Source organism: Ruditapes philippinarum, unplaced genomic scaffold (genome assembly GCF_026571515.1).
Source record: "Ruditapes philippinarum isolate M1 unplaced genomic scaffold, ASM2657151v2 ctg707_1_1_1_1, whole genome shotgun sequence".
Taxonomy (NCBI): Eukaryota; Metazoa; Mollusca; class Bivalvia; order Venerida; family Veneridae; genus Ruditapes; species Ruditapes philippinarum.
In genome coordinates, this window is record NW_026853675.1 from 123,271 (window position 1) to 144,224 (window position 20,954).

The window sequence follows — 20,954 nt, forward strand, 5'->3', positions numbered from 1 at the left end:
TTTTCAAAATATATAGCTGAGAGAAATGATATTATAGTTCATTTATTTAATTACAAATCAAACACAAATTCAACGCACACGGTCAATAAATTTGGGTACATAACCAAAAGTTAAATCGTGTTTATTAACGGTAATCTGAGTAATACTACGAAGACTTTTAAGGTATTTTAACTGACATATGCTCAGAATTAACACTGCAGATGTTGCAAACACAGCAAAATTAAGCGACAACACATTTGTAATTAAACAACATCAACGTGATAAGCGTACGTACTATTAAAGTCATAAGACATATTAATTAATGCGATTGAAGAATGACGAGCGCAGACATTTCCAGAGTTTAACACTGTTCAAGAGTGGGAAAGTTTACACAATTTGAAATTGATGAATAAACAGTGTTAAACTCTGGAAATAAATGAGCCGCGTCACGACAAAACCAACATTGTAGGTTTGCGACCAGCATGAATCTTATCAGGATCCATGCTGTTCGCTATCAGTTTCTCTGCTAGTAAAAGAGTTTGTAAGCGAACAGCATGGATCCTGATCAGACTGCGCGGATGCGCAGGCTGGTCTGGATTCATGCTGGTCGCAAACCCACTATGTTGGTTTTGTCGTGACGCAGCTAAAAAAGTTGGACATTACGTATACTATGATGGATTCTTCATGACCTGTACTTTGCATAACGCGTTTTTAGCCTTTGTGGAATATAAAGCGGACAAATTTATACAGTAAAAGACAGCAATCAGATAACATGGCTAGCCAAAATATATTGATTCTAAAATATGTTTGTTCTGGGCATAATCACGCTACAAGAGAGATATTGCCCATACACAAAAACGCAAAATATATCTTCGCACGGTACAATTAGTTGGACTAACAACATGCATAATGTTGGGGTGATGTCAAATTGTATATTACTTTATGGAAACGCGCAATTCTTATAAGTTTACATGTGTATAATTGATCTCATATTTGCAGTGGTCAATATTGGCCCGATCATGCGTAGATTTGCAATAGATATAGTTGAGGGACATGATATTATTTTACAAAGTGCGCCTTTTTGCAGACGGGTGAATGCAATTTTCTCTATACATGTACAAAATGTATATCTATATTACATATAAAGTGATACTTTTATACTAATCCCTAAGGACAATGACAAGTTAGCGTTATTCTTAAGCTAATTAATATCATTCATTAAAAAGCAGGCAATATGTCCTGATATTGGCCTGGGCAATAAAGTGCCGTTTAATATTTTATTCGTCAGCAACTTAGTACTAAAACATCATCCTGATCTTTGCGACGTAGATATTCAAGCGTCTTGATGATACAGACTTAAAAAATGTGATTTCTGCAAGTTGTCAATGAATTAACTGAATAAAATATTATTAAAGGATGACGTACAAAGACGAACACGAAGCATTTATAGGTGGAACGAATGGTACAGATGCATTGCATATCGCAGTTACTGGGATCGCATGTCTTTTACCAGTATACATTAGAGATGCAAGTGTCGTTGTTATTCCAGGGTTGGCGAAGTTTACAGAAAAAGTGTGGTAAAAACTTAGTTAAACTCAAGTTCAACCTTTGATTCTTTACATATTTCACTAAAACATTGTCGTATCTCTAGTTCAATGAAATAATGCATGTTGCAAAATGTTGTTCGTCAGGCACTGAAGTAAAAATATCTCAAAAGCATCATCATATTTAGAGGACGAGAAGTTAGAGGGTGTAATGATACGCTCAGCTCACCATACAATACTTATCATGGTACAGGGTTCATTATACAATACTTTCTAAACCGCTGAAAAAGAACGAGACACAGGAAACAAAACTGCACATTGTAGTAATATAACAGTCAAAGCAATTTAGCAAACTTTTTTTCCAGGTCCTTTTAATTTTATCCACCCGAAATGCTTCCATATATGGACTTAAAACTAACAGAAGCAGATTTATATTCATCTTTTGCAGTTTTTTATTAACTAATTATTCCCCTTGAAAATGGTATAAAAATGTTGTACCTTATGGATGTTTTGTCTTACCTTCAACCGTACCGTGTGGAAAGAATTATGTGCACATAATGAGAGATATATTGGACAAGGTGGACCGTGAGACAGGGCGGACTGTATGTTTGGATAGAGCGAACCTTATTTTGGGACAGGGAAGACCATGACTCAAGACAAGATGATCTGTGATTTAATGTAATATAAACATTTAAATATTGATATTTCTTTTTTTCTTTTCATTATAAATATATATGTATACATATTATTAATTAAACTTAAGCAGTTTATAACTTTAAACAAAATGTTGTAATGAATTTATAAATAACAGCATCCAGTTGGACATTTAATCAGGTGGTAATTGACCAATTAGTCATTGTTTGTTAAATAATAAGACAGTAATGCTGCTAATACTGAAAACCTTTATTTAACAATATGATACAAAAAAGACAATATGATAATAAATTTATGTAAAATTATATTAATCCACTGTCCCAGACTTCCCGAAATACGTCGGTCCGGCAGACATGTCCTATAAATATTGATTAGGTCCGAAGGTTTTTCTATTCCGGATCGGTCCGACTGTCCGGCTTTTATCCAAGTCGCATGTATACAAAATTGCGTCACTATAGGTGCCAAACATGGGAAAAACCAAAATCTACGTCAGCGGAGCACGCAGTACAGCAGTATAATGATGAAAAGAATAGATCTGAGACAAAATTTAATGAAAAATGGAAGCAGGACCGTAAATCGTTGGTGTATGAGAGGGAGGAGATGAAAATGAACTGTACAGACTGTGCCGATTTTTATTGCGAAAAAATTAAAACCTAAAAGTGTCTTAGAAATACAAACACAAGTTTTCCTTTGATTTTGATTAATTTTATTTGGTCTGACAGATTTCGTTTCGGTTTGACAGATTTTCATGGTTTGTCAGACCGAATGTCTTTTTTAACTTTCGGGAAGTCTGCTGTCCGCCTTATGTCATGTGCACATGATTAATCAGTACATATTTAACTAGATCGATGTTTAAATTTTTCAATATAAATCTGTTCAATACTAAAATGCTTAGATATATGGCATGTTTAGGATGATATTGATATCAAAAGATAAAAAAAGAAATGAAATAGCAATATTAAATTTGAATTTAAAGCATGGTATGCCTCTTCTCTAGTCATGGTCCGCCCTGTCCCAAAATATGGCTCGCCCTGTACAGAGGTATGTTCTGCCCTGGTATGGGTTGCCCTGTCTTACTGCCCGCCTCGTCATATGACCTGTGGAAGCTGTCCAGAAGTATACCTTACACTCTTAACTAGCACTGACCACAACTACTCCTCTTATCTAATTTGTTTTGTTAATAAGGATAAAATTACTGTAAAATAATGTCCCTTTAATCATCATGAATCCAGCACCAAATTACATGACTGTTGTACTTAATAATCTACTGATCTAGACTATACAAGATTAATAAGTTGCCATAGCTTCTTTTTCTGATACAGTCAAAACTTTTGTCTAGCAATTTGTTAATAGCCTATTGTTGCATGTGACCTGCCTTTAGACATTGTGGTATGATTGCATTATAATATACAATGGGTAAAAAGATATTAAATAAGTATGATTGTACAACTATTTTCAGGATATTTTAGTCATTGAATAATAAATATAAGTAGTACATACATGTACAGTACATACATGTACATGTATATTTATAATTTTGTTTGTTTTGTATTTGCAGGGTTGGGTTGCTGTTAGATTTTATTGCAGTGATAGTTCCCCTACAGCTTACCATGACAGTATTTAGCCAGTATTCCTTCCAGTGCCTTTTTGGTTTCTTCATGATTTTGGCTTTGATATTTAACATGAAATTAAAGATGACAAAAATCAGATCTGTAAGAGAAAAAGTGGTTCTCAAAGATGTTCACATGAGCAATAGAAGACCTTTTATTACATATTATAGAGCATATGCAAACGTAATCACTGCATTTTCAATCCTAGCTGTGGACTTTAAGATATTTCCAAGAAATTTTGCTAAAGTAGAAACATATGGCACAGGATTGATGGATGTTGGTGTAGGAGGATTTCTCATTACAAATGCTGTTGTGTCACCAGAAGCTAGGGGTATCACATCCACAGACAGGTGAGCTTCTACACCTTTGGTTTAAACATATTTTAATCGTCAGAATATTTTTATACATGATATTTACAATCTATACAAAAAAGGGTTTAGACTTAAACAACTGACTGCTTGTTGTCCCCCGCCTTTTCGAAGAAAAAAGGGGGATATAGAAATAGGCTCCCTGTTCCTCCGTTCGCCTGTCCGTCCGTCTGTCCGCACTACCAAACAGGGATAGGGGGCCATCTAACTGTAAACAGAACAAAAGAAAACAATAGAGTTCATTCCGTAACAATAGAGTAAGGGGCCATTGGCCTTCTATTAAACATTAGAAAATAACAAAAGAAATGGCCCCTTATTCCATTTCAGCCGGACGTCCATCTGTCCGTCCGTCCGTCAACTTTCGTGTCCGGTCCATAACTTTGTCATTTATGAAAGGAATTTGAAATAACGTGGCACAAATGTTTATTATAATAAGACGATGTGTCATGCGCAACAACCAGACCCCTACCTCCAGGGTCAAGGTCGCACTTACTCATTCAGTTCAACATTGTCTATTTGAGGGTATATGTCGTGTCCGGTCCATAACTTTCTTATCTATGTAGGGATTTTGTAAATACTTGCCATAATTGTTCACAATAATCAGACGATGTGTCATGCGCAAAACCCAGTCACTTACCTTCAAGGTCAAGGTCACACTTGGAGGTCAAATATTAACATAGTCTGTTACAGGGTATATTTTGTGTCTGGTCCATAACTTTGTCATTTATCAGGGGAATTTGAAATAACTTGACACAAATGTTTGTTATAATAAGATGATGTGTTATGCGCAACAACCAGACCCCTACCTGCAAGGTCAAGGTCGCACTTGCTCATTCAAGGTCAACATTGTCTATTTGAGGGTATATGTCGTGTCCGGTCTATAACTTTCTTATCTATTAAGGAATTTTGTTAATACTTGATTTAAATGTTCACAATAATCAGAAGATGTGTCATGTGCAAAAACCTGTCACCTACCTCCAAGGTCAAGGTCACACTTGGAGGTCAAATACTTACATAGTCTGTTACAGGGTATATTTTGTGTCCGGTCCATAACTTTTTTATAGATCAAAGGATTTTGAAAATACTTTGCACAAAAAGTCACTATAATAAGAGGATGTGTCATGCGCAACACCTGCATCCCTACCTCAAAGGTCAATGTCACACTTAGAGGTCAAAAACTAACATAGTCTGTTATAGGGTATATTTTGTGTCGGATCTAGAACTTCTTCATAGTTCAAGGGATTTTGAAAATACTTGGCACAAATAGTCTCAATAATAAGACGATATGTCATGCACAACACCTGCTCCCCTACCTCCAAGGTCAAGGTCACACTTAGAGGTCAAAGCTTAACATGATAGATTTTTAAATTCCGTGTTTCATTTTATTTTTTTAACATATTGTTGCATTTGCAGATCTAGCATTGATCATAATTTTGGACTGAATGTCCCAAGGTCCATACCTCAATCTTTTGAAATAGTTCAATTTTATGCTTCATATAAAACTTCCCAAGGCGGGGGACGTTGGTAACTCTGTTACAAATTCTTGCTGATTTCTTTTCCCAATGTACAATAAATATATGTGCAAAATAGGCAAAAGAATGGTATCAACTATTTCATAGAGTCTGGAACTTTCTTGTACTTATATTTGTGGCAAAAATAACTCAGTTCCTATAATTTGTTTATTTTATATGTGCAAATTAATATACAAATTGAATCTTGATTTACAATGTAATAAAAGGCATACAAATTTATGTGATCTTTGATTATGAACAAGTTTTTTATAATGTAATAACAATTGCTTTATATAATAACAAAATGAATGTTTAATTAATAAATTGTTTCTCTTTATATACAAATCAATTAGAGATTATAGTAGTTTACAAAAGTGATCTGTACTTTAGAAGAGAAAAACTTCTCCAAATAGTGAGATTGGGTACAACATATTGACAAACTCCCCCTTTTGTCAAAGAAGAAAAGAAGACTGACTTACAATGTACAGAGACGAAAGCAATTTGTTAAAAATTCACAGAAATTGGCACAATTTTAACAAATTTGGTGCTTCTAGCATGTATAAACAAGTATGAAAATATCACTTAAACAGTAGGCAAATTAGATTAGATTTATGTTAATTAAAGTGGTGTGTACTTTAATTATTGGCTGACTTTTGGAAAATGTAAAACACTTGCAGCATTTATTAGAGAATATATTATAAGTATGGACAATAATGTGGTTTATATCAAATGGCTGGTATATGAACAGCTCTTGAATTAAAGAAGACCTTTTGAGCACTGAATGCAAAAATAACTGGACAATTTCTCATTGTACAGAGTTGTGCCATCACTACTGAAATCTTTGAAGTCATCTGTTCCATTGTTGGCACTAGGTCTGGTGCGTGTACTAGCTGTGAAATCTACCAACTATCAGGAACATGTGACAGAATATGGTGTACACTGGAATTTCTTCTTCACACTTGCTGCTGTAAAGGTAGTTGATTAGTTTACTATGCATATTGTTAAGTTTCATAAGCTCTATGAGGTTAGTAATAAGACATGGTAGCTCTACAGATGGAGGGAGATCAGAATTGTCAGTTTGTACTTTGTTTTGCAAACATCAAATTTAGATAATGTGCTTTGTGTTGATGTATTTTGTTGGTAATATTCCATGTCAAACAAAATTTAGTCCTCACAAATAAATTTGTGTGGTGGCTGGTCTACATGTCTGAATAGTAACCTTAGGGATTTGCTTGCTGCATGAGTTCAAACCATATCAGGGGCAAGTCATTGTTCCCTTGAGCAAGAAACTTTACACTCATTGCTCAGTACTGGTTGGTTTCAGGAACAGATTCAAGAGTGTGTTTATAAGCTTATATCTTCCAACACAAACTAAATAAATTCTGTATAAACTACAGTAATTTTATATATAACTTGATTTCCTTTCTTAACTGAAGTCATTCTGATTCTTAGTTTAATTGCAAAGGATGAAAAAGAACCCTTATCAGGTTAGGGTTGCAAATGTCAAAACAAAAAGTTCTTCTTTTTGTTTATTTGGATTGTGAGCTCTTAAATAACATCAGCATAGAAATTTGTTTGAAAAATATATTCATACAGTTAAGTAATTTTTAATAAACTTTAATTAACTTTTTTTCAAAAGGTGTGGTTTTAAAGATTTCAGGAAAGAATGGCATTGTGCATATTTTTCCTGTGTTTAGTTAACACATAACCTGCTCCATCACTGCAATTGATTTGCCCAGCTTTGAATAGGAATGGTTATTCATAACTGTTTTAGAGATTTTAATATTAAAATACAAAAGTTGAGCTACCAACAGTATAAAATCTGGTTAGATGGCACAGATGTACTGGCTGGCCCGTGTGTAAACTGATTGCAAAGGCTAGGCTTTTTGTTCCAACAATGTAAGGGTTAATAAAGCCATCAATCTCGATATCCTTTATCATTTTTGTATTTTCTGATCGCAAGATCAGTAAATACAAAGCTAACATCCACGGTCCAACACAAAATTTCCTTACAGACCTAACAACGCAAAGTAGTTCTCACTCAAAACTGCTTAAAAACCAGCAATTTAAAAGAAGGAATAATGTTTAATGTAGGCAATTACCGAATTACAATACATTAAAAGTTTAGATTAGTCAATAGAAATATGAGGTTATAATCACAAATTTCGCGGATGAATATCTTTTTTACCCAATGAAAAATGTTCGGCTATTTCCGTAAAGCTTAATCAATGAAAATGCTATTTTTAGCTATGTCGATTACCGAATACTCCAGAGCGTAGTACACAAATAAATCTGACTGTCGAGTAGTGGAATATATACATGTCGGACTGTTTCGGCGAGAAGATTTTCGCTAAATTATTTTCATCAGTGTTAAACAACAGGTTTATTGTGAACAAAATACCTCGAAATTAATAAGGATTACAAATTCTCAATTTAGAATTACAATGTATTTGTTTTTAGTCCCCTACCGGTTTACCGGAGGGGACTTTAGGTTTACCCTCCGTCCGTCTGTCCATCCGTCTGTCCGAGCAGACGAGAGCTACATTATGAGGTTTAGGTTTATGTACAGGCACTCTGTATGGGGTTCATTCCGTAGAGACATGTATTATGTGGTTAAAAATGCTCTTATGGGGTTAAAAAAATTTGCTCTTGTGGGGTTAAGAGATCAAAGGAATAACCCCACAAACACGTCTGCTAAGTAAGTCCGTCCGTCCGTCTGTCTGTCCGTCTGTCAGTCCGTCCACAAAACTGGATCCCGCGATAACTTGAAAAGTACTGAAGATATTTTTATGAAACTTGGTATATGGATAGATGGCAGTATGGAGATTATGCACGTCTTTTTCTTTTCTTCCTATGTTGAAAATTCTGGTTGCTATGGCAACAAATAGGCTGAAAATATGGCAAATTTTACACATAAACTGGATCCAGTGATAACGCAAAAAGTACTTTAAATATATTTATGAAACTTGACATATGGGTAGATGGCAGTCTTGGGATTATGCACGTCTTTTTCTTTTCTTCCTATGTTGAAAATTCTGGTTGCTATGGCAACAAATAGGCTGAAAATATGGCAAATTTTACACATAAACTGGATCCAGTGATAAAGCAAAAAGTACTGGAAATATTTTTATGAAACTTGACATAATTATGGGTAGATGGCAGTCTTGAGATTATGCAAGTCTTTTTCTTTTCTTCCTATGTTGAGAATTCTGGTTGCTATGGCAACACATAGACTGAAAATATGGCAAATTTTACACATAAACTGAATCCACTGAAAAAATACTGGAAATATTTTAATGAAACTTGACATATGGGTAGATAGCAGTCTTGAGATTATGCATGTCTTATCTGTTCTTCCTATTTTGAAAAAATATCAGTTGCCTTGGCAACAAATAGGCTTAAAACATGGCAAATATAACAATATTTGTGATTAGTCAAAAAGAGCTGAAAATTTTTATGAAATTGCATCTTTAATTCAAGAGTTATCTCCGCTTTAAGAATTTTGCTTTTAAAATGTTATATTTTGGTAACAGGGATGTTTTAAATATTAACTTTAGAGTGTCCTTCAGTCCGTCTGTCTTTCTGTTCATAAAAACTGTTTCCTGTGATCACTTTTAAAGAACTTTTCCAACAAGTTTACTTAAAATAGAGAAAAATTGAAACATTAGTGAATGGCCAATGGCCCTTCAGAATGTTGATGGGGTTCTAACCGGTAGTGGACTTATGGATTGCTTGCAATACTATGATAATTGCTTGTTATTCAAGCTATATAGGTATTACTTCACCGTTGTGCAGAGGTAGCGCGCTCGTTTAGGGTGTGAGAGGCCTAAGGTTCAAATCCTAGTCGAGGCAACTTTTTTTTAAGTGTCTTTTTTAAGGAAGTAGCCACGATATGCAAGGATAATGTGTGGCTGTCTGACATACAAAATGAAAAATGATTTTTTGATGCAACTCTAGTCATGCAAAATTCCATATGTATCAATCTCAAACTGTTAAGAAAAAAATCTAAACGCAGTCGCTGCGTAAGATGAATTATAGTATATAAAAATAAATTTATACAGGAAAATACATACATACAGTCAGTATGATTTAGATTGCAAAGATCAGAAAATACCACAGCCCTTTGATTTATAGAGAAATTATTCACTTACTAATAAATTATCTGTTAACTATAATTATATTTACAGATAGGTTGTACACTGTTGTTTTGTATAGTATCACCACGGTTATGGAACATCATAGCTGTGTTAATCATAGCAGTATATCAGGTAAGTAGCAATTTCATGATGATAATCTAAATGATAGCTCTCATGATGTATAATATTCAAAATCTTATACTGCTAGTCATTACATATACACTTACTAGGATGAGTATGATGTATATAAAATATGACAACTAAATGTGAGATACTTTTAACAAAATGTCAGATACTTGTTTTATTATGATATTAAAAAGCTTAAAATTTACAAAAGATACAAAATCATCTTGTTAATTCTCAATTTGAAAGAAGGTTTTTTTATTGTAACAGTCATTCAAAACCATAAGAATAACTATAATAACAACTGACAACTGAATTGAGTCTTCAGCTCATTGTTCTAAAGCATTGTAACTTCTTAAAGCTTACTGCCTTACAGTGACTTTCAGTGCCATCCTAGTAAATTCATTAGTTAGACTGAGCATTAAGTCAATAGATTTATAGTTTAAACTATGGTCACAGCATAGGTGTTTTTGTTGACAAAAATAATACTAGATCATTTAACTATTATTTAATAGTCAAATATTGCTGTATTAAATGATTTAGTATGAGAACATAACCAGTTATTTGCAGAAATATAGGTTACAACTAATGTGAATTAAATCCACAAACAATTTTAGATCTTACATGTACATGCCTGAACTATGTTTAAATAAAACTGGATAGGTAAGTGGTCTGCGGCAGGGTATGACAAAAAGTCTGATTCTGATTGTTCTCCCATTTAAACTAGTAAAGACTTGTAAGATATTATCATTTGACCAAAACCTAGCAATTTTGTAAGATTTTATCGACAAAAATATAATACAAAATGCTCAGCAAAATAACAATGGCGGCATGGCAGAGTGGTTAATGCGTCAGACTAGTAATCTAAGGATTTCTGACAGAGTGGGTTTAAAACCTGTCAGGGGCAAGCAGTTGCTTCATTGAGCAAGAAACTTCTCATTCATTGTTTAGTACTGGTTTGGTCTAGGGACAGATTCTAGAGTGTTTCAATAAGTTTATAGCTTACAACATAATCAAACTAAAATAAATTTGTATAAATTAAAATTACAATGGTTTAATAATATTATAACCTTATTAAAAGTTTTATTTCATATTTTCTACAGCACAATTTGACCTATGGTGACTTGAAGGATTATATTATAAAAGGAGCAGATGGTAAAGGAGGCCGTACAGATCTAATAGATGCTAACAGAGAGGGGCTGTACTCAAGTGTCGGCTTCCTAAGTATCTATATAATGGGTGTTCAGCTGGGAAAACTTGTCATGAAAAAAAGGTGAGCAGTTATTTGTTACTGGTATGTATGATGTAAATTTGTACTTGTGAGTTAAGTAAGTTTGTATGACACAGTCACACAGTGAGATGTACAAAAATTGTGTCTTATGCAAAAGAGCATTAACTATTCTAGGATTGTTATGACTCATTTCATTAATGTCAGTAAAGTGCTCACTTCTTCTTATCTGTCTTCATCCAAATTCCAGTGTGAGAATCAGAATCACACTTTTGAATCTAAAATCATTGTCTAGTGCTCTTCCAATGTAGTCTCATTCATATGCAATTTTTGTCGTTTTGGAAATTTTCTTTTTATGCCCCCGCCATGTAATGGCCGGGGCATATAGTGTTACCCTGTTCCGTCATTCCGTCCTTCCGTCCTTCCGTCCTTCCGTCCTTCCATCCTTCCGTCCTTCCGTCCTTCCGTCATTCTGTCATTCCGTCATCATCAGTTTCCGTTCATTATCTTAAGAACGGTTGGGCATATTCAACTCAAATTTGACATATGGATATGTCATGAGAAAATACAGGTCAAGTTCGAATTTGGTCATGGTTCGATGATTTTTGGCAGAGTTATGCCCCTTTTACTTTAAAAATAATATGAAATTTCAGTTTCCGTTCATTATCTTAAGAACGGTTGGACACATTCAATTCAAACTTGACATATGGATATGTCATGAGAAAATACAGGTCAAGTTCGAATTTGGTTATGGTTCAATGATTTTTGGCAGAGTTATGCCCCTTTTACTTTGAAAAAAATATGAAATTTTCAGTTTCCGTTCATTATCTCCCCAATGGTACAACACAATCAACTCAAACTTGACATATTGATATGTCATGAAAAAATACAGGTCAAGTTCGAATTTGGTCATGGTTCGATGATTTTTGGCAGAGTTATGCCCCTTTTACTTTGAAAATAATATGAAATTTTCAGTTTCCATTCATTATCTCCCTCAAGGTACAACACATTCAACTCAAACGTGACATATGGATGCGTCAAAGGAATGCGCAGGTCAAGTTCAAATTTGGTCATGGTTCAATGATTTTGGCAGAGTTATGCCCCTTTCACTTTGAAAGTAATATGAAATTTTCAGTTTCCGTTTATTATCTTCCCAATGGTACAACACATTCAACTCAAATTTGACATATGGAAATGTTTTTGGAATGCTCAGGTCAACTTCAAATTTGGTCATGGTTCAATGATTTTTGGCAGAGTAATGCCCCTTTCACTTTGAAAATAATATGAAATTTACAGTTTCTGTTCATTATCTACCCAACAGTGTCACATATTCAACTTTAATTTGACATATGGATATGTCAAAGGAATGGGCAGGTCAAGTTGGAATTTGGTCATGGTTTGATGATTTTTTGGCAGAGTTTGTCTCTTTCACTTTGAAAATAATATAGATACATCTTAGGAATAAGCAGTTTAAGTTTTAATTTGGTCATGGTTCAATGATTTTAGACAAACTTATCTTTCCTGAATGTTGGAAAAATTTTGAACTTTCAGTTTCACCACTCATTCTTTTAGCCATTATTTTGGCTGCAAATATGCAATATGCTATTTCTAAAAGGTTAAGACTGAATAATTTCAGTGCCTTGAACATTGTATGGAAATGGTTTGTGTTAACATTGAAAAGTTTTAAGGGCTTTGAACTTAAAATGAAAAAAATAATTAATGCACCATCTGAAATTTTGGCTGCATGCGGGGGCATCCGTGGCATGATGACACATTTCTAGTTATTTTTTAGTCAGAAATAATAATTTCATTTTACACTTATGAAAACAAAGTTGTAAATTATTAAAAAAAGTTAAACTTCAATTTGAAATATAATGAAAAATTTGAAATTTATTCTGGTACTTTTAACAGTAGATTAAAACACTTTAAATCTTGCATGAAACACTACTGTACCAGTGAAGGATTGTAATGTACCCTTCTAACTATTTCAGAGAATGCGTGAGAGACTGGATGAAGTTATGTTTCTCTCTTTTCCTTGTTAGTGGGGTATGTTGGTTGCTCATGTATTTTGCTGGCAAATATGTGGAGCCAGTTTCCCGGAGATTTGCTAACTTAGCATACCTACTGTGGATGGTATGTTAACAAAGATCACTTTAACTTTTTACTATCACACCTTTATAAATGAATGTATTAAGAATTTACACTGAAACATTTCATTTAAATTTCATAAAATATTAGACTTTGTCAATACTTTTATGGATTTTTTTCTTTTATTGAAGATTATTTTTAAGCAATTTATATGTATGTTCTACACAAACATATTTTAGCAGCTGAAAAAAGATAATGAAAAAAAACTTTAAAAAAGTGCAATTTAGGAAACTATTGGGAAGAAAACAAATTGTATAAAAGAACAGGTTTAAGACAAAGTTGGCCATTTGATCTGATGAAGGTAATATAATAAGTTGTCACAACTGTTCATCCTGATGAGGAAATATGTGCAAAAGAAGTTTGTGTGAAGGTCAAAAAGTTGAAGTCATTCTTTGAAATCAAGTGCCAAAAATAATCCATAATCAGCTTATATAGACTATTACCTGTTACATGAACCTTAATCATGAACAGTAAATTGGTAATTTCCAACTTAATTAATAATTTTGGATGAAATTTACGTAATCACTATATAAAATCAAACATATTTATCTATTTCAGATTGCTTTTAACAGTATGTTGATGTTGTTATTTCTGGTGTTTGATATAGCTGTTACATGCCTTACTCATCTCTGTAATGTTGCCAACAAAAAAGGTATAACAGATTGCTATTGTAAACATTTGTTTCTTAATGTTATCTACCTCTATTATACTTGATACAGTGAACTTTGAGAAAACCGGACGCTGAGAAAATCGGAACTCTCTAAACACTGGAGGAATAATTCAGTCCCAAATTTTCCCTTCTTTAAACTATTTTATTTAACATTGACAATACCAGAATCTGTAAAAACCGAATATCGGACGGTTGAAAGTGGACTACAAGTCAATTATATAGACACTTACCCTGATAATACCGGACGACGAAGGTGTGAATAACCTTGTGTACTTATCAATTGGTTGTGTCTAATATGCTAACTGAGCTGTAACGGAACAATGATTGTCTGATTTGTTAATTATGTCCCTTTTCACAGTTTGATTTAATGTAAGGTATAGATGTTACCGTTTTATATAAATGCCAAAATGCACAAGGAATTGATAAGTTAAAATCAGTATGAATGAAAAATAGAGTATAATTATACTGCATTGCTTTTTGTATATTAATTTCCTATAATGACAACGCAACGGAAACGACATTTATCAGCACTAAGTTCTATTCCATGGCCTAAAAGAATTTGACGAGAGCTGTCTATAAATGACAAATTTAAATTAATTAAAGACAGTGAAACTTTGCCGAGACCTACTGTAAAAGTATTTATCTGACAATTATGGTATAGGCAATATTTACAATTGGGGCATTATTATAAACAAACAAAGTAAACGATGTTTGTTAAATCATTATCCCTTACCCAAATGTAAACATATGCGGGTGTAAACAGACTTTATCGTTATGAGGAAACTGATGTTCCTTTAAATCCAGAATTTTATTGTATTTATATGCAAAAATGGGACAAAACAATTCGAACATATTGTATAGTATTTTTATCATTTCTTTATTTAGCAATATACTTACTCATGATCTTTAAAATGCAAATATATGTTCAGCATCTTTTGTAAGTCATTGCTCGGTTTATAGGATCCTAAACAGCTGAAGGGGACATTGAGAATACTGGACCGCTGAGAAAACCGGACAAAACCCTCGGTCCGAAAGCCGTCTGGTTTTCTCAACTTTCACTGTATATTAAAATAGAAATGAATTTTTGAGGCCATACATTATAGGAATGAATGTTTCAAGCCATATATTATTGGAACGAATGTTTCATCCAATTTGTTGCCTATAATGGCGAGTATGGTCAACTTCAAAAACTAAAGAATCTTTTCTGTTGCATTTTACCTGGGATTAAAAATATCTTTCTGTATTACAAAACAGAACAAAAAATTATTTACTTGTTTTAAAAATAACAAACTCATCACTGTATTACATATACATTGTAAATGTACAACATTTGCTTAATAAATGTAAAGTCAAAGCTTTCTCAAATTAAAGTTGAGGTACTAATTGCAGCTCCTTTAAAAAGTACTACAAATGGAAAAATAAAATTCCTACCATTACAATCTAACTTGGTAGTTTTAATTTCTTTTATTTTCCTCACAAGTGCTAACAAGTAAAGAAAGCATTTATTGATACATAAGTTGACACAAATCAAATCTCTGATAGCCCTTGCTGGAACTGAAAGTGATCAGCCTTTACTACAAGTACAAAACTGATGATCAACATTTCCAAAAATAAAAGCTTGTAAAGTAGATTAAAGAATTTAGAGCTAGATATGGTTTAAACAAATTTTCAGACAGTTTTTTAACTTTTTTCCAGAATCTCCAGATTACAAACCAAACCAGGAAACTGCTGTTACAGATGTATACAACACATGTGATCTTGTATCTGCTATAAATTACAATGGACTGTTCTACTTCCTGTTTGCCAATCTTCTGACTGGTTTAGTCAATATGTCAGTTAGAACTATATACCAGCCTCACACAGTTGCCATGATTATTTTGACTGGTTACATGTTTATTTTATCGTGTGTTACATATATTCTTTACAAAAAGAAAGTCTGTTTGAAGTTTTGGTGAAATTGAAATAAATTATTTGGTAAAAAAAATAAAATGAATGTTGCTTTAATTTATTTTAGTTAAAAGAAAGTTTCCTTAAGGAAAGAATATCAAACTCTGATTCCTAAATGACCTTGCCCTTGAAGGTCAAATTATTATAATTTCACAAATTTTTTTGGCTCATGGTGAGCTATTGTGATCCCCCACCGTCCGTCGTCGTGCATCATCAACAATTTCTTTAAACAACATCTCCTCAAAAACCAATGACTGCACAGTAACCAAACTTTACAGGAATGATCCTTGGGTGGTCCCCTGCCAAAGTTGTTCAAATGGTTCCAGTCTGTTGCATAAGTAGGTCACAGGGCTAGAAAAGGAGTTTAAAAAATGCAAACTTAAAAAATGCAAACTTAAAAAATCTTCCTGTCTAAAAGTACAAGGCCTAGAGCTTTGATATTTGGTATATAATAACACCTATAGGTCCTCTACCAAAGTTGTTCAAATTATAGCCCTGGGGTCAAAACTGGCCCTGCCCCAGGGGGTTATAGGTTTTCCTTATATGTATATAGTAAAAACTTAAAAAACCTTCTCCTCTGAATTGACAAAGGCTAGAGGTTAGATATTTGGCATGAACCATTGTGTATTGGAACTCTACCAAGATTGTACAAATTATAGCCCTAGGGTCAAAATTGGCCCCGCCCCGGGGTCATTGGTTTTCCTTATATGTATATAGTAAAAACTGTTCCCATCCACATACTTTAACCTTGATCATAACTTTATAGTTCTTGGTGTGTTGTCTTAAAACATCAACTTCTTACTTACACAAAAAAATTTATTTGTTTTGTATATTTTTAAGACCTGGTAACTTCACTTTTGTATATCAATTGCATTTAGTACTCAGGTGAGCGCATTGGGTCCAATGGCCCCCTTGTTTAGCTATAATTGGCTATTATTTTGTAATATTTGTCTTCATACTTGTGCGCAACAAAAATTACTTAAGGTCAAATAAGTGAATTTTGCTACAATTGATTTATGGAATTAGTTTAAACTTTATTTATTCAATAAATTGTACATAAAATGACATTTACAAACATTGCATAACAATGTAATTCAGACTGGATTTTAAAACAAGTAAAACAATACTTATATCAATTCCTCTCCAGTAAAAGTAATTTATTTTGAAGATAAAGATGCAAAAAAGTTGCAGTTAGATGTAAGCTCATTGAATGTACAACAAAGAATAAGAGAATAATTGATTGTTGAATTATCACTATAGAGAAACTAAGGTAAATTATGGTGAAATGCTGGAAGAAAGGAAGAATTAAGGAAAGATATGATTGAATATATCGAAGTTTAATACTTAAGATTAACATATAAAGAAATATGAGCCTACAGAAAGGCCAAGTTTATTCACAAAAGAGCACTTCGACTGTGTAATGAATTTTTTGACATTCTGAAAGAGGGTTTTGTTTTCATCAAAAGAGAGATGTTCATTGCCGTAAAGATGGTTATATACTGCAGCTGGACAATTTAAAGTAGTGAGATATCTTTGACGTATATTTCTGTTTTTGGTACTTTGCAATAAGAAATGAGATACAGTTTCTGTCATTCCACATGTGCATGTTGGGCTATCCACAAAGATCCTCATTCAATGAGCTACATCCTAATCTTAATCTTTACTTGTTTTTGTATTATAGTAAGATGGTGGTCTTTTGATATTCGGAGTTATTTTGGACTTGAATGAGCTTTAAGTTGGACTAGATCGAAGTGTTTCAGGAAGAGAATTCCAGGTGCGAATAAATGTGTTCTGGAAGGAACTGGAGTTAAATCGCCAATATGTCTAAGGTTATATGTACTTGACCTTGACTTTTATTTGATCTTCACCGTTAAGATGAAATCATTGAAATTTCGCTTTAATTGTCATAACTTAGTTTATTTATGGATTTGATTCATTCTTGAACAAGAGAATACATGACAAAATGGCCTTATTGACTTACTCTGATATGACTTTGACCTAAATTTGGCCTTGACCTTTGAGACAAAATTTTTGAAATTTGCTTAAATTGTCATAATTTTGTTACCTATTTACAGATTAGATTCATACTTAGACAGAAGAAAGCATATGGCAAAACCAACATGTTGATATATTTTGCTTTAATTGTCGCAACTTTCTTATTTATTTATTGATTTGATTCATTCTTATACAAAAGAACACTTTAAACAAAACTGACATGTTGATTTATTCAAATGTGACTCACTCTTAAATGAGCTTGACTGTTAAGGTCAAATGGATCAATAGAAGCCATTAAATTTCGTTAGAACCCATTGACTTACACAGCAATTATTGACTTTCAATCTTAAAAGTGACTCCTTAGCAACAAGCTATTTACATAGCATTGACTTTCAATAGCAACGCTGACTTTCCGACTTCCCTTAGCAACTAATGACGTCCAAAACAACAATTGACCTTCCATAGCAACCATTGACTTCCTTAGCAGCTACTGACTTCCCGTAGCAGCCAGTGATCACAGTAGCAACCGCTGACTTCCATTAGCAAGCACTGACTCCCTTAGCAACAACTTACTTCATTATCAACCATTTACTCTATAGCATTCAGTGGCTTCCATAGAACTAGTGGCATTCCTAAGCAACCATTTACATTTCTTATAACCATTTACTTCTGTAGCAACCATAGACTTTTTATAGTAATCATTGACTTTCCATAGCAACTAGTAACTGTTCAAAGCAACCATTTACTTTCCATAGCACCAAATGACCTTCATAGCAACCATTGGGTTTCCATAGCAACCATTGACTTTCCATCGCAAAAAATCAACCACTGAATTTCCATAGCAACCAATAATTTTCCATAGCATCTAGTGACTTTCCATGGCTGCCAGCCACTTACATTTGTACAATTGACTCACCATTCCATTTACTATTGACTCACCAACAGTCCAGTGACTTCTATTGCAACCATTGACTTTGTTTCTTCCAGCTTGGATTATCATAGCAACGAGTGACTTTCCTTAGCAATCAGTTTCTTCCATAGCCACCTCTGATTTTCCATAACAACCACTGACTTCCATAGTAACCTCTGTTTTTGCTGAGCAATTAAGATTTCTTAAAGCATTGACCGTCCTGGGCAAACGATTGAATCCATAGTGCTCAGTTAATGATTTTTCTTAGCAATCAATGACTTTAATGGTAATCAGTGATTTCCAAAACAACCAATGACTCTACGAAGCAATCAGTTACTTCCATAGCCACCACTGATTTTTAGATAGCAAACATTGTATTACACATCAACTATTGATTTTCCATAGGGATCAATGACTTTTTATAGCAGCCAGTAACTTCCTGTAGCAACCAGTGACTTCCTTAGCAACTAGTGATTATTCTGTCGACTTTCATAGGAACTGTAACCACCGTGCATATCCAGTAACGCAAAAATGTTCAATTAACGTAAAAGTAACGCCGAATCTATGCAACACTATTGTCAAAACGAATAACACAGTAAATAAACGAACCAAAATATTTTATTCTAAATCAAATCAATTTTAAAGAAATGAATTAGCGCATTCGGCTGCTATGACATTAGACTTTAACCAGCATTTCATTTTTTTTTCAGGAATTTGTTTACTTTCTTATATCATTAGTGAGAAAGACAACCTGATTACCGTTTTGTAGGTGACTTGAGTGTTTCGTCAAATAATTATATACACATTTAACACATTTAAATTTTTTTTTGTCATATTCTGTATACCTAAGACATTTGTCAAACTACAAAAATTAAGTGTCGTATAACAATAGAAGGAAGCTGATAAAATAAGATTTAACTACTTTAAATGAGAAAACCGCCGTTGCTTCAATGTTTCATTCACGAATTCGGCGTTACCTCGAGCTCGTAAAAATCGTCTCAATTACGTTGTATCTGCTAAGTTACGTGTAATATGACACAAGTAGATTGTAAATGTCTCAGGTACACCGAATATAAAAAATCATAAAGTAATATGTACGTTATTGTATTTAAAGATATCAACGAAACTTAAAATCGCCATCAATACGCTATTCATGTCGTTATTTTCATGAATGATCTTTAAAAATAAACAATTTCATGGAACTATTTTTGAAGTATAATGTCTCAGCAACCGTAATGCGCTACTTCATTAACGCTTCCAATTTGGTGTACAATAAAAAACATTAGTTGATTTACTTATCGCGGTGGTCGTTTTAGCCATTAAATTGCACAGTTCTGTGTTTCTTCATTGCAATTCCTGCGTTATTTGCACATTCCTGCGTTACTGGATATACACGGTGGTAACGAAGTTGGTAGAACGTCATAAAACTCTAAATGAGCACTACAACAGGCAAAAACAAAATGTGGTGAATTAACATAATTATAGGAAAGTATCCCGTATATAAGGGCATAAACCTCTCGGTGGTGAGCTAGCTTTTCTCTGAGAGGGTTTAGTGTGCCCTAAATGTTACATTTGGTGGCCAGTGGGGATGTAGACAACTGCCGAACTGGAGTTGCTGAACTCAATTATTTCCCAGGCCAAGTCTCGGGACGAGACTTCTCGGAGAGGAAAGTAATGTAACGACATTGATAGAACGTCATAATACTGATAATGAGCAAAAAAACTAAAGTTGTTGAATTAACACATAAGAATGTTTCCCATAGGCCTATATAAGGACACAAAATCCAACTTGGTGGTGAAATAGCAACCAGTAACACTTTTGCATGTGCACCGATTCGGATGCAGATTTAATTCCTTCTTATATAATTATATGGTTTACAATATTAAATGTTCCTTGTCACTAAGAGCCTTTATAATCAGGCAAGATAGTATTGTTTGTTTCATGTATGACAAGGTTCACAACACTAGAATCATTTTTTTTAAGTGTTATCTCTTCGATTATGCTTAAAAAAGTTGGGGTTTTTTTGTGTGTTTTTATTTGTTTTGGTCGTCAGACCAAATAAATAATGGTAGCGAAATTTCAGACTCTGATATGCTAATTTGCAAAATCCGAAAGTAGTCCGAACTCCTC

General features: G+C 33.5%; 1 protein-coding gene across 1 annotated transcript; it reads left to right on the top strand.

Annotated features, from left to right (window-relative positions):
* The first annotated feature begins 1,308 nt into the window (after nucleotides 1–1,308).
* Nucleotides 1,309–15,960, top strand: LOC132737514 (phosphatidylinositol-glycan biosynthesis class W protein-like). Its single transcript, XM_060724809.1, has 8 exons — nucleotides 1,309–1,556; nucleotides 3,736–4,137; nucleotides 6,483–6,639; nucleotides 9,854–9,934; nucleotides 11,029–11,198; nucleotides 13,145–13,286; nucleotides 13,860–13,953; nucleotides 15,667–15,960. The coding sequence occupies exons 1-8, from the start codon at nucleotides 1,396–1,398 to the stop codon at nucleotides 15,924–15,926; spliced, it is 1,467 nt and encodes a 488-aa protein (XP_060580792.1). The 5' UTR covers nucleotides 1,309–1,395; the 3' UTR covers nucleotides 15,927–15,960.
* Nucleotides 15,961–20,954: the final 4,994 nt, after the last annotated feature.

Excerpts from the sequence above, each read along its gene's own strand:
- LOC132737514 (XM_060724809.1), top strand. The coding sequence starts at position 1,396 with ATGACGTACAAAGACGAACACGAAGCATTTATAGGTGGAACGAATGGT. Across the intron at positions 1,557-3,735 it reads AAGTTTACAGAAAAAGTGTG|GGTTGGGTTGCTGTTAGATT; the intron begins GTAAAAACTTAG and ends TTGTATTTGCAG. Across the intron at positions 9,935-11,028 it reads TAATCATAGCAGTATATCAG|CACAATTTGACCTATGGTGA; the intron begins GTAAGTAGCAAT and ends TATTTTCTACAG.